Raw genomic sequence first — 21,757 nt, forward strand, 5'->3', positions numbered from 1 at the left:
AACTTAATTTATTCCACAAGGTAATTGTCTAAATGCTGGAATCCTGATAGCAGGACAAAAGTCATGCCAATGAAACAGTGATACAGCCAGCCCTTTGTTGTAGAAAGCCTCGTTACATTTTTTCCTTTTTTTTTTAATGAGGCTATTTTATATATTTAATCTCTTTCATGCTAAGTCTTACTATCTGGCAATGTTTTAATTGTGACACTGGTATCTAGTTGTTTGTTTGGGCGTCTCGCTGACTGAATTAGAGCAGTTTTGGCCTATTCAAGATCAAGACTAATTTCTGAAAGCGGTCAAACAGACTTAAAACTTTCATGTCTGGGAAGAGCAGCATGAAGAAAACATTTTACTGCCTCTCTCTGCTTTCTTGAGCTCTGGGTGATAGCTGACAAAGTGCAAGGAAGTCATAGTTTGAGCTGTGGGACCGTCTGCCATCGGACTGGTGTTCAGCCAATGGAACCTAAAGGCCTCTCATGGGATTATGGTATTGGGGTAAGTGCTGAGAGTGTAATACTGCCTAAAAGTTATAAATCCAAATAGCCATGGGCACGCTTAGAAAGTGACATTCTGCTCCAGCTGGCAAGCTTTCTAAAGCTTGGAAAGGAAATTGACCTTTGTTCTTCAGTTTTAGGTTCCTCTTTTAAGTTAATATAATGGGTTATGCAATTATAGCTGGGAAATAATTTTTTTGCATTTGGTAAGTATTCCTTTGAAATAGGTAATTTAAAAGTTGTAATGGAAAAATTAGTAAAGTAAGTACCATTTTTTTTAAATTGATTCTGAGTCTGCACATGATTGTTCCTCATTGTTGCTCCCCGTATTACCCTCAATGTTTTGAGAAAGACTATTTCAAGGTTTTGGTCCCTTTTAAGTTGGTGGAAAACCTTCAGTGGCTGTTATGAACGCCTGACCCTACTAATCTCCATTCCCTGTAATAAAAATAATCCTCAAGCTTACTACCTATATACCTCCCTGTCAGGGAGGTATGTTGTGGTTTGTTTTGTTTTACAAGAAGCCTTTTTTCTGATTCAGCCCAGAGCAGGATTACTTTCCTCATGAAAAAAATAGTATAAAACTAGTAGTGTACATAAAGCATCACATCAGATACTATAATCGCAGGGTGATGTTTCTCCTTTTCCATTTCTTTATCAATCTTTTATAGGGTGGATGGGAGCACATTACAGTCAGAGGAAGTGCAACTGAAGCATCTAGGGTTGCTACACATGACACTTCTGAGGAAAACCCTGCAGTATCAAAGGACTTAGAAGATGAGGAGAGTAAAGGGAAAACAGAACACTCTAAAAGCCCTCTGATGGTCAGTGAAAGTCAAGAACTGGACAGAAATGCTGCTAATTGTTAAGTTGTTGCCATTTACGTGTTGCAAACAAGCAGTAGTCAGTATAATTTAAAAAGAAACTAAAAGTCTATAGCCTGGAGAGAAAAACATGACCTTTGTTTGCTACTAATATATTTTACTGAACTGAAATTTGCAATTGGGGTATTTTAAATACTGATTTCTTCTACTACATCATGTGTAAAATGTGACTTGATAGAGCTAATAGTTTTGTCAAAGCAGGCAAGCTTTTTAGCCACAATGTATTTCTGACCCTTTACCATAGCTGCTACACCATACAAATGTGAATATCTTTGCAGGTGATCACTACATTTACTTTTTTTTTTTTACTAATATTACAGTTCTCTTCCCTACATTTCTCTCATATTCACACACCTTGCAGACTATTCTTTAAATACGTATTTGAGCAGAGATGAAGATGTCATATCAATTTCAATGAATTACAGGCAGCTCCAGTGATCTACACTGCAAACATAACTGGTCCTGATTGTACAAGCATTTATACATCCACATAACTTTGCTCATGTGAGTCCTGCTTATATAAGCATGTATTTCGGTCATGCTATTCTTGCTCCCATCAGTAAAATTAAATTCTGTACAACTCGGCATAGGGTGCAGTTACCAGTAAGGGCCCATTTCTGCGATCTTTGCTCACAATGAGCAATATCTTAGTCGAGAAGTGGAACCACTGCTTTCAGCGAGGCTATGTAGAGAGCATGGTCCTATTCAGTCTGACTAGAGTGACAAAATCTCATTCTAAATTATCAGTCCAACTGGTGGTAAATCATGTTTTGTCTCCATCTTAACTGAAACCATGATAATTGAGGTATACAGATGCCTACCTAATGAGGTTGGAAGGCACCAGACACTTCAGGAGTTAGGCTGTGTTCCAGATCATTGCAAATTATGCTTTCATAGTATAAAAGACAAGAGAAGGTCTTAAATGAGATTCTGACTTCACAGCGGTAGGAATGCAAACCAACTTCGCTGATAGCACTGGAGTTTGCCAACGTATACTAATGTGGGTTCAGAATGAAGCTCTGCTCTTTGAGTAAGTGATTGATTCATCCCTTCTTCCAACACAAAACCACTTTTTATTCTCAAAAAAAGCTTTTTTTCTGGTCTTTCTTACCATAATTTGACTGTGGTGTGAAATTATTTGAAATCCAGTCCTTGAGAATTGCTGAAAAAGCCTTCTCTCCCAATAGCTTCAGGAAGGCACCATATTTTTCTCCTGGCAGCAGTTTACAATCATTTTTCCTCTCTGTGTGTGACTATATATGAAGTTATTTTTATATGATGAGCAGTGTGGTGTGGTCTCAGTACTGTATTTGTAGAAGTAAAATTTATGTTTGCACGTATTTAAAGAATATATTTGGTATTTTAATGCCAAGGAAAGCACTGTTTCCAAGTCAAAATGTGAATGAAGAGTCAAGATGATTTACTGTTTAAAAAAACCTGTTGATCTTGCCAGTATGTGATTATAGATTTCTGGTTTATACATACCTTGTGGGAGTACCATAAATAATGTGTTTCCATTAATTACCGTAATAGGTTTTGCATAACTTGCACAGTGTCTTGTCCAAATAAATAACTTTATCACACATATTTTTAGAGAATTATTAGGATTGTATTTTCTCTGCATCTTATAAAAAATTTTTTCTTTTAATTGTCAGTGTTTACGTATCCAAAAATCAAACTGATTTCATATAATAAGCTTTATAATGTACCTTTGCTTTTTTCCCTGCATTGCCAAGTTTCACTTACTTTACTGTAAAAAGCTGGGTTTAAGTGAAAAGATAAATTATAAATCGAGTACTAAATATTTGCCTTCTGAAACTATTATTTAGAAAATTATTTAAAAACATGGTGTCATTGTTATGGCTAGTTAAAGTGACTTTAAATTGAAACAATTTTGAAAAATAAAAGTAATTTATCAGAAAAAACTGCTTCTTATGAAATCCCTTTTGACATGTTCTAGAAAGCAGCACTTTGTAGCAAAGTACCACTGTGGAACTAGCAGCTGTAATTCCATTAAAACACCTATGCCCTGTGCCTGAATATTCATCAGGGATGCCTGTGTTCAGAGGAGTAACCTTCACGTATGTTCTCTGCTACTGTATTTATAGCTAGATATTACATGACATTTTGGGCTTAATGTTTGAAATAGTGCCTCTGCTTACAGGAAGTCCTGTCAGAAATACACTGCTACAAGCATTTGAACTCCATATTTGTAACAGTAATTCAGTATAATTGGTTCTTAAAGTCATGTGCGGTTCTTCACCAATAGCACTGTTAAAATACTGCTTTTCCAACTCATTGGCTTCCTTCCTCTGCCAAAGTAACCAAATAGCAATTCAAACAGGGCTATCCCACAAAAACATTTCGGGAACAGTATTTAGTATCTGGAAACTCTCAGATCTCCCTTATAATGCACTGGTCTAGCAGACTAATGACCTTTAAAGAATCCTACAAAAAATGCCCATAATCTACAAGTGCTTAGTCATCATTTACTCTACGACACACAGAACCACAGAATTGAGGCTGGAAGGGACCTCAGGAAGACATCTAGTCCAAGCCCCTGTAGGGCTAATGCATTCAGGTTGCTCCAAGCCATGTCCAGTCAATCTCTGAACACTATCGAAGGATAGCGGTTTCACAACAGCCAGCTGACGCTAGTATTTGAGGCCACCACTGCTGCAGCCCGGGGCAGAGGCCCCAAGCCCTCTCTGCAGCCCACACCTGGGCACCAACGTCTTTCCCTGGGGCAGAGGTCCCTGCTGCAACACGGTGCCAGGTATCCCGCCCTGCAGCGCCTTCACACAGGCTCCAAGCTCTCCTCAGCAGAGCTGCGGGGCCTGCCGCTACGTCCCGGCCCAAGCGACCCGTGAGTCTGTCTCCCTCCTCCTCAGAGGACCATGTGCCCCCGAAGGTGCCAGCAGCAGCGGCCGGAGCGGCTGCGGGAGCCGGAGCGGCGAACGCCCGCCCGGAGCCTGCCCGGCCAGCCGCTGAGCCCGCCCGCGCCGCGCTCCCTCAGAAGCGGCACGGCCCGCCGGCTCCTCTCGCGAGAGGACGAGCCCGCCAAAACGCCTGAGGGCCGCGGCCCCTCGGCGCCGCCGCCCGCTCCCTCGCGGCAAAGCGACGTCGCACCAAAGCGCCCACCGGTGGGCTCCGGGCGACGCTCCCCGCCCCGCCGCGACCCTTCCCGGGTACCTCCTCGCCACCGCGGCTCGCTCGCTCCGCCGGCGGACGCCGCCGCCCTGGCAGCCGGGGAGAGCACCGGCGGCTGGCGGGCCAGCCCTTTCGCCGCGCCCCTGCTGGGCGGGAAGCTGGCGGCGCGAGCTGCTCGGAGCCGTTGGAGGGACACGCCGAGGCCGATCCCGATCCCGATCCCGATCCCGCACCGGGGTCGGGATCATCTCCACCCTCCGGGGGTCCCCAGCAGGGCAAGGACGCTGCAGAAACTGCTACCCTAACCTGGCCGGCTTCTCCCCGGGTTACAGCCAGCTACCGCCACAGGCACAGCCCGAGCAGCCTGTCATGCTACAATACACCTCTCCCACCAGTACAGGTACTGGTACAGGTACTGGTACAGGTACAGGTACTGGTCTGTCTGTTGTTGCCAGCAGCCCATCAGGTCCCATTTGCGTTGACCCATATGGTGAGAAATGGCCACGTAACAACCAGCGTAACCAACTTACCTGAAGAGATGCTGAAAGTAAAACAACTGAAAGGAAATGCCCTGGTGTTACTGATTTCTCCCATTATACTCAGACAACATATAAATACATTAAGGGCTTTACCAATAAGGAGCAGCTGTTGGATGAAGTACGATACAGCACTGTTATGGCAAGTCAAATCTACAAAACTAGGTAATACTTTCATTAACACTTGAGTACTAGCAGGGGTAATCAAACTATTTTAGTGTCAAAACAGTTCAGAAACTAAGAAAGTCCGAGTCAAGGCAGGATCCAAATAATTTCTATCAATCATGTCCAGTAAGGCAACCACATGTACAAAACATTATGTTGTTCTATATCATACCTGTAGATCAGTATGGTGGGGAAAAATTCACATCCTTTGCCAGCCTGTCTGTGAAACCTTACCTTTTAGTCCGAATGAAATTTTCATGCTATCAGCCCTGCTGGAGCAAAACAAATAGAATGTTACAAACTGTGCAGCTCAGTATAACCCTTCTGCGATGGATCCAATAAGCGCTTCCTCAGCCACCGTTCCTCCTCGGATAGCCCTACTTTGCAGGGAGAAGGACCATGCCACATACTATTATTCATCCTACCAGTGCACAAGATGCCAGATTCTACCTTTTGTATCCACACCACAGAGCAACAGCCATCCTGCCAGCACAGGACTTCGGGGATGTGGGTAGAAGAGCTGTAACACAGGGGGTACACAGGCAGCACAGTTCCAGCTGAGGGCACCTCAGCTTGTTCTTCAGGTATGAGAATAGGAGAGGAAATGAGAGTTCCTCAGTGACATAAAACTTTTCACAATAAGATGGGGGGGAAAAAAAAAAAAAGAGCTCATTTTCCTTTTTGAAGAGTTCCTGCTTCATTTATTGTGTTTCATAATACCATAATCTAGCACTAACCCAGAAAGAATCCTGATCACATTACAGATGTCATTAGCAAATTATTTGTAATTGGATAGATCATTGTCTAACTTATGACTATACTAAAACATTTTTATCATAGTTTTGGCAAAAGTAGCTCATTTGTCTCTTATTTATTATTTGTATTACAATGGCACCCAGAGACCCACTAAAGAAAAACTCCATGAGGCTGGATGCTCTGGAAATATAGACCAGAAAACGTCCTTACTCTAGAGAGCTTACAATCTAAGAAAGCTTTATAGATGTTTACAGTAACGAGTACTTTAAAAGTTTTTATGCTTTGCAAGGTTCAAAATTATCAGAGCAGATCCAAAACACTCAAGATAAATATTCAGATTTGGTGGCCAATTTCCCATATGTGCCACTTCACTCATCAAGTTAGTCAAATGTTGTCATCAATTTTTCCTCTGTAGCAGAATAGATAAGAACAGAGTTGCTGAAAGGTTGGTGAACAGCGCTACGGCCAAGTCTCTCAAGCTCTAGTGAACTCAGGTGACATGGGCCTTAAATGCTCAACTCGCAACCCTTCCAGGGAGGGTAATTTTCAAAAGTTACTAAATGTTTACTTTCAATTCAACTACAGCGTTACAGGATAGGTTTCCAGACCCTGACACGCCACACAAATATATCCATTAAGCTCTGAAAAATTTTTATAGTTTAAGGTAATTTTTTAATGTGCTGTATAAGCTATAGCCATGAGTATTACCTGTTTGTCTTTTTAAGAAAAAATAGGGGATAGCTGGAGGCAAAAATAATCTCTTGAAACCTTTATGTACTGACATGTATTATCATGCAAGAAGGAGAAAGAATGACAGTAGTAGCTAACTGTTGGTGTTTTGGCTGAAGCTATGAATCTATGTGGAATATTTTTGTAGATGTTCCTCATGATCATCATCCCCATGTTGCTGTTGATAATGCTGGTACAATTTGGACCCCCAGGCTCCCCCCATCCCTTCTGCTGCTGGAAAGTGTCCGTTGGACATATTGAGTATAATGGAGGTCAAGGATTTAATGTAGTTTTTGGCCAATGTGAGAGTCTCTATTTTGGAAAGTTTATTCTCAGCTCTCACATGAGGGATCACCTCCCGCAAAGCCTGAAACGCATTGTTGAGCTTGTGCATTCTCTGTCTCTCCCGCTCGTTGCTTTCCAGTCTCCTCAGATGCCTGTCCTTACTGCTCCAAGGATGCTTGGCTCTGGGTGCAGCGATCTTGCTGCACTCCTTGTTTCCCCCATTCCTCCTTTCTTTGTGTTGCAAACATTTCACCAGTTCTTTTTTTCTCTTTGCTGACTCCTCAGAAAATGCTTCTTTGTCAACAGTATGCCTTTGCTTCTTTCCTTTGGTTTTAGTCTTCATGTTTTGGTAGATGTACTGGTATTAAGCATCAATGTGCTGTAAAAACACGACACAAATATCTTTAACTGTTGCACAGTTCCATGCTGAACAAATGATCTGATGCAGGTTTGATATGTTTGTTTACTTGTTCCCTACTGGAAAACCATCACTGGCTCTCAATTTAGTGATGTTCATTTTAGAAGTTGTGAATGTTACTAGTCAAGATGACCTGTGCAGATGAACAGAGGAGAAAATACTTTCTTAGAGAACAACAGATCCTCCTTCAGCTGGAAGGAATAGGTTACAGAGGGAGCAGAGCCCAAGTGAATGGAACCATTGAAACAAAGATGAAGTGAATCACCTAATGGTGTCCTCATGTATGGGAAGCCAAGTGAAAAATAAACACTTCTCTACTTTTCTGTAAGTAGGCCTCAAGCTGGAGAGATTTCTCTTCTCTCACTGCACATAAGAGAAAATGGTCTCCAAGCTGATCCAGTCTTCCTATGGGAAAAGTGAACCATAACTCAAAAAAATATCAGGAGTACAATGGTCAGTAGGTTTGATAAGACATTGCCTCTGTTTTTTGAGCTCATGCTTCTGTTTTCTCCCAGCTCTAGTTACAAGTTATAATAAAACCATACACCGCCTCATTGTATGTATGCAGGCTTATCTGTGGGTATTAGACAGAACCCTCAGGCTCTTACTCAGAAAGTAGTTTCTCCTTGAACTCCTGGTAATCGTTTTTTTGTAGGAACAGGCTTCCACTATATTTATGAGCAGTCCACTAGAGGGAAACATAACACACTAACTCACACAGAAGCTTGGAAACTCCTAGCCAGCAACCTATTTTCACCCACAACTTTTCTGCATTCTGGGCTAGTCCCCACCACACACACACACACACACACACAAAAGCACTTCTCTCTTCCAACAACAATCAAATAACGGTGGGGTTTAATTGCAGTTTCTACCCCTGTTCAACAGCAGCAGAGCACTATTTATTCTCCAGGTGATCCAAAAAGACACAGCAACATTACTTCCTCACATGTAAGCAAGGCAGATGACAGCATTGAAATTTTACCCTCCCTCAGCCCAAATTCTGTGCCAACACTATATCTGAAGACAGCAGCCTCACAGCAACCCTACCTCTAACACCAACCATCAATGTTACTGACAGTCTATTTCCAAAATGCTTCCTTCCACTTTTCTCCAGCTCATATAGTCACAGAAACGTTTGGTCTTGAAAAAATACATTTTTTTTTCTGATGCTATTATGTAGGAGCATTTAGAGTTGGCGAGCCAATAGTGATAATAATTTAAAAAAACCTAGCCACAGGTGCTTGACTGTCCCAGTACAGGACACCAACCTTAGCTGGAGCAGGTGGTGACCAGTTCCCGGGTGTGCTGCAGTAAATATCACTTCCTCTCTCATTTCTTTAGAGACACCTTCAGCTGCTCGGCATTCACAATGACTCAGTTCTCTGCCTGTGAGGGCACCCTGACCATCCCCAGGTTCCTTACTACCAGGGAAGCAACTTTGCCAGAAAGGACAGAAATTCACAAAGCAGTTTGGTTAGGGTGGCACCTAGGTGATGAATGCTGAGAGAAAGACAGCACCAAACAGCTCCTGTTGCGGGAGCCTAGAAGAAATGCTAGAGACACACGGGTATCTTAAGCAAGAAAATAAGACTAAAGCCAAACACTGGGTTTGTTCTGGACTCTTAGACTAACTCACTTGGCAGAAAAGGCATGACTGCAGGTCAGAAAAGTAAAGGCAGGCACAAAGGAGACCAGTCAACTTCCCCCCTCCAGCGCAAAACGCACGGTTGGGGAGAGCAGAGAAGTGAGCAGCTGCTGTCTGAAAGGAAAACAGGCTGCAGGACTTGGTGAAGAGGAGGTTCGTGGAGGCAGGCAGCAGAGAAAGCTGGAAGGAAATCCAAGAGAAAGGGAGGTTCAGTAAACTGTGGGAGCAAAGCAGTCTTGAAAACTGCAGGCTGGGGATAAGCAAATGGGATGGCATGGGATATAAAACGGTGCTTCGCTGGCCGAGGTTTGCTTTTGGACTGCTGCACGCTGCTGTAACCCCGAGAAACCACCCTCATGGAGCCACAGCTAGGCTGCTGGGACCCCCAGGGAGACGGCATGGGTGTGCAGGGAGGAAACGGAGATGGAGAGGGGGTCAGGAGCAACAGACCGGGGCGGTCGAGAGAAACCAAAGAGAGAGCGGCCAAATACCAACAAGTCTTCCACCCTCTGCACCCATCCGTCAGGGCTGGCCTTCCTCCTCTGTGACTTACCGCTGCCACCAGCTGCGGAGAAGGCGCCTAGGGCCCGGGGGGTGACATAGCAGAGACCCGTGGGGAGCCAGGAGCAGCGGGAGGGTCTGCGGGGGCAGCAGGGGCGCTGCCCGTCCCCTGGGCTGAGCCGGGGCTGTCAGCGGGAGCCTGCGCGGGAACCGGGACCCGCCGCAGAGCGGAGAGAAGAGCCCCGGGGAGGAAGGGGGAAGCGCTGACGGGAGGCGTCCCCCCGCCCCAAGCCAGGCAGGCGCTGCCGCCGTGCCCGCGGGCCGGAGCTCAGCCTGGAGCGGCGGCCGGGCCCCGAGCCCCGCCAGGCAGCCGGCGGCCCCGCCGCCCGCCGCGCCCGCAGGTGGCTGCGCGGCCCCCGCCCGCCGCGACACGTCGCTTTAGCGGCGGGGGCGGGCCCGGGCGGCGCAGGCGGGCGTTCCGCGCTGAGCTCGGCGGCCGGCCTGCGAAGGAACGGTGCTGGCGGGGAAGGGACCCCCGTAAGGCGGCACACGCCCCTGCCGAGGCGAAGCACCAGGTCCCGGCAAAGGAGCGGCGCAGGGGGACGTGGCCCCCAGCTATTGCCGTTACCCTTTTTACCCCCACGGAGGGGGACAGCGCCTGGAGACAGCGGCCGGCACGACGCTCCCGGGTTTTGGATGGCGACGGGGCTCTCGGTGAGAACAAAAGGGCAGGGGGGAGGCAGCACTCTCAGCCGGCACGGCAGCAGCGTGTGCATCGAGGCGCTGCCACCGGACTGACGGACGCTAAGCCAGGCAGATCAATGTCACTACAGGAGGTGTCAGTCCAGTGCTTCAGCGGGTGGAGTGGCCTCGAGTGGAGGAGGAAAAGGTCTGTCTCAAGTCTGTTCTGCCAAGGGCTGTGCAAGTTATCACAGCGGCTCCGTGAAAAAGGCCCACAGACAAAGCACTTCCATCCCTTGCAAGAAGGCTGCTGATGATAAAGATTGCAAGTGCTCAAATTCTTTGGTAACAGGTTCTATATAAGATGACCAATTTAGTGCCATGGGATTTCTTACATCTGTTCTCAGTAATGACCACTGTCTTGGTCAAATTTCAGCCCAGTAGTTATATTTTACCTATTGAAGTTAAGCCACCTTGATATCAGTTTCTCATTCCCAGGTCTTGAGAGTTGCCAGGACTCAGAACAGCTGCGATACAACGTGGGGGCTTCCACAACAGCCTCTATTAACTACTAACATTGCTGCGATGTGTCGTCACAACCTTAACGGTTAACAGGTTAAGAGGAAAAAACAGCACTCTCCTCCTGCCTCACAGAGTGCCCAGGCTGAAACAATCTCCCCCTCATGTGAAAGGAGCTACTGATACACACAAGTACTACATTTACCTGGCCATCTTCGGTCCATTCAGCACATGCACACTTAGATTAAAGAAAACAAGAAAATAATCTTCTAGAAATAAACTCAATGAATACTGAGAAAACATATTATTAACCTGTTTTCTGGAGGGTACTTACGAATTTTGAAATCTCCATTCTTCCTACAGATGCTTAATTCTAGGATCAAAAGCAATATTCAGCATTTAGAATTACACCATTTGTATTTCAAGTACTGCTTGTCTACTGACTGCATATACACGTAACCTGAAGTTCACACAAGGGTGATACGAGAAGAAATTAAGGGCGACCACGCTATTGAGTGTCGACTCATCTGCTGGGACTGTAGCTTTGAGCTTTTGGTACTTTTTCAACCTCTCAACACTAACAAATATATCTTACAGTAGAAGTATACTGTGGACCTGATTCATTGCTGGCATCTGTTTAAGAATGAACAAACAGACAAAGAGATTATAAATATATAACTGTATTTTATTTTTAATATTAAATATTTTTAAATTACAAGCAGTTTCTTGAATCACACTATGCATGATAATCAATATACAGTAGAAATTACAATTTAAAAATGTACACAATTTAAAGACATTTTGACCTGAAATTTCATTAGCTATGATATATTGCCATAAACCTCATACCTGTATTAAATTACAATAGGAAAACCTCATACCTATGATTTTGTTACATAGTTTCTCATTTACAAATAGAATTAAACATAATATATACACACACATCAGTACCATTTATCATTTAAGTTACACCTACATCTGTGCAAGTTCAAACAATTTCATAAACAAAACTAACTGTAAGTCATATTCAAGTTTCTGAAAAACAGGCTGCTGGTATTACAAATACTTATTTTCAATAAGTTTATATGATGTTTTGACTCTCCTCTAGATTTTTTCCAGTCTTGTACCAAAACCACTAACAGACGAGGATACTTCTGTATGACTTAAAGCTGAAGTAATTTTGTACACTCCATTCTTATTTAAGGCTATTTCTTATAAGGCTAATATACTTGGATTCCACCTTTCACCAACTCCAACAAAAATAGCCATGTCACTAACACCTGACAATGCTGACATTTTAGCATAGTGCTTAATCATTAAAAAAAAGTCTTTCTACCAACCAGCCTCCTCATGAAAAAGATCGAGTACTACATAAAAATCTGCTAAAAATACTGATAAAAAGAATGAGGCTTAAATGGCTTTCATTAGTGCATCAATAAGGATATGAAAAAAAATGTTTAATCTGCTCATTTCCATGAAAATGGCAGTTTCCATAAATGCAGTTATACACAACATATCTGCAGCTTGGGGATTTGGGAGAGTACAGGTGTTCCCATTAAAACTGGATACTCTTCTCGCTCTGTTGGCTTCTCACTACAGATCCTCATTTTTAAACAAACTTCCTTAGGTGGGAAAAATCAGATCTTTCAAATAACTTTAGTAGCCAAATTGAGACAACGCCTTCATTATTCAAATAATCAAGGTATTCTACTAGAGAAGGAATTAAAACATAACCAGTCCTCATAATAAACCATTGAAAATAGATACATGTACTTCTAAAACGGAAACCATACTTAAGTAGCTAGTGCAAGAAATTACATATAGTTTAACCAATGATTTGTAACAAATCCCCTTATTATAATGTAACATGTTGGAATTAACTGATTCATCTTCATTGTGCCACTGACTGCTAGGCAGATATTTAAATATTGTGAGTAATTAATCAGATTTTTAACTATAAATTTTTCCAAAAAAGACCATTTATATTATTGTAATCCAGTCTACTGGATTACTGAAATTAAAATTCACGTTTAAGTGAGGTGAATCAACTTTAAATATTTATTTCTCTTCATTGTACAGCTAAAAAGGACACTACCTTGCTTAATATCATACACATCCCAGCTCGTTTTGGAAAAAATGCTCCTTTGGCAATTCATTAGCAATGAGTCCATTTAGACAAAGGAGTAAACTTTCACTTCCTATGTAAGATTTTCTTTAAACCCTGGTAGAGAATAAAAATCTTTTACTTCCACCAAGCAAAGGAAATTCCTGACGTGCAAGATAAACATCTGATTTTCCAGAATTATAAGAAACAAAATGCACAACCGAACTGTAACATTCTGGAGTATAAGCTTTTACTTAACCTTGGACTATATTTTAAATCAAATGATTCAAAATTAAGGCTGAACTCTGGGTCTGATAGATTTTCACCATGCCAAGGCAGATAAGCCCACACATTCTTTGCAGACCATTACGGAGTTTCATTCTTACTCTGGTGAGAATTATAGCAGACAGATGAGACACCTCAATGTAGCGATATCAAGGAGTTTAATGTTAGAATTACGGAATTTCTAAGCAATAATTTATGCACAAAGTCTATTACCTATATTTTAAAATACTGAGAGCAGCACACATCTTCCTTAAACCCTCTACAGTATATACTGTAAGCCTGTATTAAGAACTACTTGGCTTTGCCTCTTAAATGATGTTTTGGGAAAAGTCCATGAAAAATTCAGTTCCTCACTTCCTACAGAAGAACAGTTCTGATTAACTCTGAACCTGAGTGCCTCATCATGAAAAGTCATCTCAACAATTGGCAATTTTAAATAACATTATAACTAAATCATTCCCTTTTGATCAGTATGGAAACCATTATGGTTAAGGGCTAAGTAATGCTGGGGAAAAAAAAGCAGTTAATGTATTCCTGTCATTTTAAACATACTTAAAAAATCAAAATGCAGATATAGAGGTATACAAAAACAAACTTTACACATCTGAAAATATCTAGTCCTCCCATACTTCATGTGATGAAAACTCTCTGGTGACTGGATCTGAACACTTGGACCACCATTATACTGAAGCCCTGCCAAAATATTCACTAAAATACAAAGTACTTAGTAGTACATTTGTATTTTAGGACACTAAAATATAAAGCCAGATAAACTGTTCCTATCAGTTTTTCCTATAGATCCGCAGCTGCATAAGGCATTCCAAGAGGTCAGGGATTTGTTTCTCAACTGAACTCACTTTGGAGTAATAATTAAGGATTTTTTTTTCCCAAGCAGTTTAAAGGATTAAACTAGCTAAATACATGGCAGAGTATGAAGGTTAAAAAAACAAAAAACAAAAAACAAAAACCAAAAACCAACCACATTACATTCCCTTCCCTACAGACAGCTTCAGAGCAAACTTTACTATACTGCATCTTTTGGTCAGTATGCATTTCAAGATGTACCATGGAGCCTTGCAGACATCTTAAAATAGGTCTGGCCTTATAAAGGGTGCAAAATTGGGTATTAACCATTAATCTAATTCTTAATTGTCATAACATCACTGAGAGGTAGATTTACCACAGGCCTCTGAACAGCAGCCCCAGTCTGCAGTCAGCAGAAGAGTGAGCTTCAAAATTTACAGAATGTACAACTGAAGGGCCAAGTGTGCCCAAATCCAGTCTATTGAAATTAGTCTTTTTAGAAGATTCATAAATTCCACGGTTTTGTACAGCCAATTTTTCCTCTTCTCTCTCCGAGGCAGAAATTGTAGTAAAAACTGGAAGGCCCTTAATTATGATATAGTCAGATGCTATTACAGTTTAGAGCAGTCAGTAGGATCATATTCAGGAATTAAGAGACATTATCTCTTTTCATCTAAAAATTCCAGAGCATATCATATATTCTTTTCCAGTTTCCTATAAAACATGAACACTAACAATCAATCTATAATCATTATCATTTAGAAATGGTACTGAATATAAGATTTCAGCAAGTCTAACATAACACTCAGAAGTTATGTATGTTTTACAAGTACCGTGCATAGCAAAGGCTACAAAAAAGACAAATTAAACTGGATAACTGGGCCAATTCAACTTGTCTTATTTTCCTTGAAAGATTTAAGATTTTGATTCTGTACATCATCAGGAAATAAAGGAAGAATAATCCATAGTGCAATTGTAATAAGCAAAGTAATATGTAGTGATATCTTTTTGAATAAATATGGCTCACTACTGATCAACTATCATTCATACAGTTTCAGCAACACAGCCACCTGTTGTTGCACAGGACAGTTATACACAATTCTACAACAGGCGTATGTTCAAATAGATAATGAACTACATGGAAAAATATAAAAAGAATATTATACAATCTCATACATAAACCAGACTGTAGTGTAATTGCTTTACGTGTTTCTTAATTTATCTGAAAAATACTTCAAGTACTTGAAAACAGCGGCAGAATCATCTTTCAATGAAAAGCAAAATTGCACTGATTTAAAAATACATTACAAAGTTAAATACACATTCAAATTAATGTCCTGATTTAACATTGCTTTCAGTGTTTACTTTCATTTCTTAGTACTTCTTGATTACCTGTGTTACTCCAGGAGGATCCAGAGTTTAGATAAAGAAGTTTCAGACACAAAGTCTGTGTGTTTTATGTATGTAGTCCAAGGAAGTTTTAATTCATTTAATCTTTTTCTCCATCTTCACTGCTTCCTATTAGTGGAGGAAAGGTCATAAGGTACAGTGAGATTCTTCCGTACAACCCTCAATTCTTTGTAAGACTGTTGCTAGAACTTGGCATTCTGCTGTTTCGCACTTCCAAGTTTTGGTTAATCTTTCCCTACGGCTTTCAACTACTGTAAACATTTGGTACATTTATATATAGACATCTGCTTAAATCGCACAGTTCAATGTCACTTATTAGGACACGTAAGGCAATGTAGGATCTCCAAAATAATCTCTCTTATCTGTAAGTTACTAAGCAGCAAACATTATCTAATCAATAAGCACAATACAAGAACAATACAACTCTATATAACACCGATTACATATTTATAGACATTGACTGTTAGCAAGGCTCAGCAATCAGTAATATTTATTTTTAATAATGCAACATTTTATCAAGATTAATAATATGGTGAACTGATTCAAGTCTGCTTACTTTTGCTTCTCTTAACCCTCAAAAAAATGTATCAAAGCTTAAAAAAAGCTTTTTGTTAGACAAGAAAGCTTCTGTTAATAAATACTGCTAGTACTCAATATTGCTATGAACAGATTGTTTGGCTCTCCTAACAGCAACTATCCTACTTGCAGCTCTAGAAAACACCGCAATTCTTGAGAAAATGTCAAGAATGCACTTTCTAAAAAGCAATATGAAAAGAAACGGAACTGTAAAATAAGCTTAAACAACAATGTCAGAAACATTATGTTCCTAGCATCCTCACCCTGTGCAATAAAAATAAAATTGTGACTTATGACAGTACAATAATGAGAATTATTCAACTGCCATAGAGTGGCAGCCATACAGAAGTGCTTAAGGACTGCATAGATTTCATTTATATAAATATAGCACTAATTTTTTGAACAGAAAAACTGTGAGCTTGTCCTATAAATGTTCCATAGAATATTCAACCACAACTTCGTAGCAACCTGGATGCAAATCTCAATCTAAATGGAAAGCTATGTCTTAACTGAAATACAAGACCAGACATAACTTTTATAGTGTTAAAAATGCATTTCTAAATTAAGTATTTAAAATAGAACAAGATTTGTCACATCTATGACTTCTATCTTTGCATATAGTTTTTAATTTGTAGTTTTAAAGTAATTATTGTAACTAAATCACTTACCTCCTTGCTCTATATCTGAATCTGTAAGATGTGTAAGAGAAAAGCTTGCCATGTTTGCAGGAGAGATAGAGAATCTGGAATAAGGGGATGAATGTGACCAGTTTTGATCGAGAGTCCGAGAAGGTGGAGGTGGAGAGAAGTACTTTGATGACTGAAGAGGTGGTTTAGAACTAATAAGACTATTAGCTGCCTTTGATATAAAGGATGGCTCTGGAGAAGAGAAGTCATCATCCCATTCAAAACCCCCACCTTGGGGGAAAAAAAAAAAAAAAAAAAAAAAGAGGCAATTTACAGTAATGTAAAGTCATAAACAGTTTTAAAAGCAAGCCCCCGGAAGACTGCATTAATCCAAAACAAAACTTGTAGCTTTTTTGTTCTAGCCCTGGGGGTCACAAAGATTTGTCACCCATGGTTTGGTTGCCTCTCAAGATACCCTAGACACATCAATATATAAACAACCAGTATTACATCACAAGCTTTGATAATCAGTAACACTAGTATCTGAGCCTAGCTGAAGTGTACACTTAGGATGCGAAACTGAAGCCAATATGGTACAGTGAATTTACAAGTCACATATAATTTAAATGACATTTCACTAAAGACTATGCATAAAACAGTCTCAGCCCCTGCTGTGTATAAATATATTCAAGTACCTTCTTCATCTGTTGAGCTTTCTGAATTTGCAAATCTGTTTAAGTAACTAAAACTCGAAGATGGAACAGGAGTGCTGCGAGACCCTTCCCCATTCAAGTCTGCTGCACGGTTTCCCAGCTCCTTAGTTGGCATTTCCTAAGGCAAACAAAATAACTTATTTAACTTTCTTGTACACACAATGTATCCATACCTATAGATGCAAGCATTCAAAAAATACACTCCCACACCATCAAGTCTACTGTGAAATTAAATGGCCTGTAAACTCCTAAGTTATTACCATACAACAAAACTTTGAGTTATATATTAAGCATATACACGTACTTCTATTTCTAAAGAAAGCTATATCAAATCTACGCTAAAATGCATGCAGGAAATGACTATTTAAATATTATTTACGATATAAAATAGTTTCATACAAAGTTAAAACATCTTCCAATTGAAAACAGTTCCTTTATCAGCCTGACAGAGGTAGGTTTTTTTCTCTTTAATAAAGCCTTATCCCATCTCCCAACATTTTTTTAAATTTTTTTTTACCCCTTAATCATGCTTCAGGATAAAGAGACAGACTTTGTATGACCGGTATTTGAAGCAGTCAACATTTTATCAGTTACTGTAATAACAAGTACAAGAGTTCAACAACTAAGAGCAGTTTAAACACAGCTCATTTTTTTCCTTCCCCTCTGACAAAAGGATTACTATTCCACAGACTGCCTAAACACAAATGTATCACCTACGTTTTCTATTCCAAAACACAATTATCTCTAATATTTATGTGCGTCATCATAAGCAACATTTCCAAAGCTTGACAATGTGACTGTTCTTTTAAACTCACTGTACTAGTTTAGTTGCCATAATCTTAAAATACAATCCCCTCTGTATCAAGTTACAGAAGTTAAAAATTGATAAAGCAGATAGGGAAACAAAGGTAACCTTGAATTTTATAAGCAGATCAGTATTTCACTGAACTTGAATCACATGGGATTAATAAAAAGTAGCATTACCATCTAAATACTGTTCCCACCTTTGATTATGGTTTAAGGTAAATTTACCTTAATGCTAACTAAGGCAAGATTCAGAGTTTGGTTGCGGTTTTGGGGTTTTTTGTTTGGTTGGTTTGGTTTTTTTTCCCCTTTCTTCCTTTCTTTTATAAAGACATTTGAACTTAAAGTCCTCAACCTCATTAAACAGATAAAAACCACATTTTATTCAGTGCATGCAGCCAAGGGTCCAAAACCAACGGAGATTCAGGATTTGGCAACCAACCCTGCCCAAAGTGAAACCCTCCTTCACCTCAACTTAGTGCTGCTATTCTACCAGCAGCAACCACATCTAGCCAAGAAAAAAAGGGTTTTTTCTTTATATATAAAGAAAAAATAACCTGCATCACAAACAAGATCTAATCCTACCAAAACAAGAAAGGTGATCTTGTAACAATGTGTCCACAAATATTAAGCTATTCTACCACATCTTGTTTAAAAAACCCAAACCAACAAAATCTTTACTTAGTAATTAAAAAAAAAAAAAAAAAAGATACCTGATCAAACAAATAGACCGTCACATCATCAAAGAACGTTACAGCCTTTTTGTCATTTTTCCAATTCTCATGTTGCCTTTCATTAAGAGGTTTTGGAAGTTTCAACAAGCTTCTCAGATGTTTTCCCTCATCCTTGTCAGTAAGTATCTCAGGTACTTGATGAACAGTTTCATCTTCACTGTCAGAACTCAGACTATGCATATGAAAAGTCCTCATGTCATCCTCAGAATCACTGTTTTCATCCTCCTCATCCGCATCATCACCATCTTCTAAATCAAGCATTCCAGAAACATCGAGTTTGCCGAGGTATTTTCCTTCAATATCTGGCTCTTTCAGTTTTTGTCCTTCAATGTGATAGAAGGACTTCTCACTGTTACTCAAATCTAAAGCACTGTGTATGTTATGCACAGACTTTAAGTCCCTGTGTGAAAGAAGTTCTGAAGTATTAGTGCCAACACAAGAGACGGTTTTATGGGAAGTCTCACATAGTTTTATTTCATCCCTTAGGTTACTTTCCATCGATATTTCCAGGGAATTCAGAGTTGCCTCAGCCCACTCATCAGGACACCCCTGCATCCTTACATCCATCTCTTGGATCTCTAAGTCGTGATTTATTTCTAGTTTTGCATTTTGATTATTGGTATCCTGGTAATTCCTTACATCACACTTTTGCTGTCTCTCTTCAAAACTGTAATCCTCTTCAGTATTATTCTCTCCTCTATCTGAAGAAACAACACACATAGTCTCTCTTGACAGATTTACAGTCTCTTCTGTTTTTTTATCTGGCTCAGAATCATTATCAGAGAAATAGGCAGAGTCTCTATACGAGTTCTGATTTCCACCCAGAAAAACCTTTGGGGTTATTTCAAAATTGCTGTTCACTGCATCTAAACAAGCTGCTGCTTCTGAAACAATTATGACTGGATTAGAAGGTAAAGCACTGACATTGCTCTCACTGACAACACAGAGAGCAGTATCTACACTAGAAGCATCCTCAACAGTGATATGGGAAGTCCATTCTGGAGATTCCAGGTTCTCCGTTTCATAGCCACTGTCAGCAGGTTTATCAGGTGGCAAAAGTTTCTGAGGACTTTGAGCCTGTAAAGATTCTAAAACCTCATTTACATCTAAAGAATCTAAAGAATCAGGTGTCTCTAAGGCTTGTTCTACAGTTTGTATAGGAGATGGGCTGTCTTCCAAAAGACTATCCTGACTTGTGCAATCTGAAGTAGCAACAGAAATGAAGGTCACCTCTTCTGGAACATCCTTACAGTTCTCAAAATGATTTGATGTTTCTTGTCTTTCCTCCAGTACACATTCATCTTTTTTTAATATAGGAGACTTCTCTTGCAAGTTTATTTTCATATCTTCCTGATCACTACATTTTTCTCTATTAAAAGCTATTTCATCAGACTTGAAAAGCATTCCCTGTTTTGTTTGTGCATCACACCCATCTGTTTCAACAGCAACACCGTAACAAGGATTGTTTCCAACATTATTATTTTTGGCATTATTGGATAGCTTTCCTTGACAGAGAATATCAATGTTACAGGGCACAACTTCGTTGACGTCCACATTTGAAAGTTTTTCCTCATCCTTCAAATAAGGAGGATTTGCATGTTTATCACATGACTTATGTGCTGTAAGTGGACTAGAAGATGCCTGCATCTCTACAGTAGCCTCAGACTGAGAACTTGGATCTTTATTCATTGTCACTGGGTTAAAATTTTCATCTTTCACTGTTCTAAGACTTTGACGTATTAAAGAAAAGACCTGTGCATTTTCAGCCAGCACAGGCTCAGGCTCTACAGAGTTTCTATTTGAGGTTTCTAATATACCTTTTAGAACATCTTCCGGTTTTTGCCCAAAATCACTGCTGGTTTTGTTAGACAACAACCCTGTTAATAAGTTTTTCTCTTGAAGAAATAAGAAGTTATCAGAAAGTTCTTCTAAAGTTACCAAGTCAGACTGGTTAGAGATATTTTCACATAAGGAAACAGTTTCATTTTCAGAAGCATGACTAGAATGCTCCTTCGCAGAAAGGCCTACTGCCTTTCTAGCATCTGTGTTTGAGTTTAAAACAGCTGGTTTAAAGTCCTTAGGAATATCATTTGTTTCAGCAAAACCAAGTATTTTTCTGTTTGTCAGTTCTTCTGATCTGTCAATGTCATTAAATATATTCTGGAAAGGACTTTCTGGACTACTAGCAGCAGGCAAAAATTCCTCTTTAGGATCTGTATTGTAGTGGAAGAAGTCCCCGTCAGTGCTAGATTCTTCAATATCAAGATCCCTGAGAACCATGAAATGAGAATTTTTTTCTTGTACAGCTTCTTGATGATCAACTTCTGTAGTTAGTACAACTGATTGGTTATCAAAATTCATGCTGCAGCCACTTCCTTTTTCCTCTAATTGGATATAGTAGTCATTTCCAACAGAAAGCTTGTGTGCATCAAACACAGGTAACACCCCAGGGACAGCAAGTGATGCTTCTTGACCACTTCCATCCTGTGCTCCTGACCCTTGCTCTGAAAGTGACCTCTCAAAAACCTCCACTGGAAAGAAAATACTTGTGTATGTCATTGCTTCATCAGGATTCACATGACCACATTCATCAAAATGATCATGTTTAGCTGCCTCCCAGATATATTCAAAGCTGAGACCCTGGCTTGTTTCGGTTACAGTAAGAACTTCCTCCATCTCATGGCCAAGTCTATCTCCTGTGAAGTGATCTAAGATTGGAAATGCAGAACTATTTGTTTCTCTATTTGAGGTGTTTGGTTTAAGAGCATTCCACTGCTGTTCAAAATCAATCTCCGAGTCCCTTTGGCTTTGCATGCGAAGGTAAGTTAAAAGTCTATGTACTTCTTCTGCTGTTGGTCTCTTTTCTGGAGGTAGCCAACAGAACTGCAGAACTTCATACCTATACAAACAAGAAACATGTTTCAATAGGTTTCAC

General features: G+C 40.3%; 3 protein-coding genes across 5 annotated transcripts in view; 1 reads left to right on the forward strand and 2 right to left on the reverse strand.

Moving 5' to 3' along the window:
• Nucleotides 1-3,303, forward strand: part of TECPR1 (tectonin beta-propeller repeat containing 1) — a 28,144-nt gene extending 24,841 nt beyond the window's left edge. The window contains exons 24-25 of the mRNA XM_030002060.2: nt 376-495; nt 1,166-3,303. Coding sequence (XP_029857920.1) covers nt 376-495; nt 1,166-1,363 — 318 coding nt within the window. The 3' untranslated portion in view covers nt 1,364-3,303. The remainder of the gene's footprint in view (nt 1-375; nt 496-1,165) is intronic.
• A 2,598-nt stretch (nt 3,304-5,901) lies between these two features.
• Nucleotides 5,902-15,460, reverse strand: BHLHA15 (basic helix-loop-helix family member a15). 3 transcript variants are annotated; one of them, XM_041120340.1, is made up of 2 exons: nt 15,352-15,460; nt 5,902-7,378 (listed from the first exon to the last, which is right to left on the reverse strand). In XM_041120340.1, the coding sequence occupies exon 2, from the start codon at nt 7,340-7,342 to the stop codon at nt 6,842-6,844; it is 501 nt and encodes a 166-aa protein (XP_040976274.1). In that variant the 5' UTR covers nt 7,343-7,378; nt 15,352-15,460; the 3' UTR covers nt 5,902-6,841. The 3 variants fall into 3 exon arrangements, with proteins under 3 accessions (XP_040976274.1, XP_029857921.1, XP_029857924.1); XM_030002061.2 differs by lacking the exon at nt 15,352-15,460 and adding an exon at nt 9,619-9,899; XM_030002064.1 differs by lacking the exon at nt 15,352-15,460 and adding an exon at nt 9,057-9,245.
• Nucleotides 11,431-21,757, reverse strand: part of LMTK2 (lemur tyrosine kinase 2) — a 44,531-nt gene continuing 34,204 nt past the window's right edge. The window contains exons 11-14 of the mRNA XM_030002059.2: nt 18,802-21,721; nt 17,267-17,402; nt 16,614-16,862; nt 11,431-15,477 (exon numbers count right to left, since the gene is read on the reverse strand). Coding sequence (XP_029857919.1) covers nt 15,449-15,477; nt 16,614-16,862; nt 17,267-17,402; nt 18,802-21,721 — 3,334 coding nt within the window. The 3' untranslated portion in view covers nt 11,431-15,448. The remainder of the gene's footprint in view (nt 15,478-16,613; nt 16,863-17,266; nt 17,403-18,801; nt 21,722-21,757) is intronic.

Source organism: Aquila chrysaetos, chromosome 25, assembly GCF_900496995.4.
Source record: "Aquila chrysaetos chrysaetos chromosome 25, bAquChr1.4, whole genome shotgun sequence".
NCBI classification, from domain to species: Eukaryota; Metazoa; Chordata; class Aves; order Accipitriformes; family Accipitridae; genus Aquila; species Aquila chrysaetos.

What these genes read in the sequence shown, in the direction of transcription:
- BHLHA15 (XM_041120340.1), bottom strand. Translation starts at nt 7,342, where the DNA reads ATGAAGACTAAAACCAAAGGAAAGAAGCAAAGGCATACTGTTGACAAA.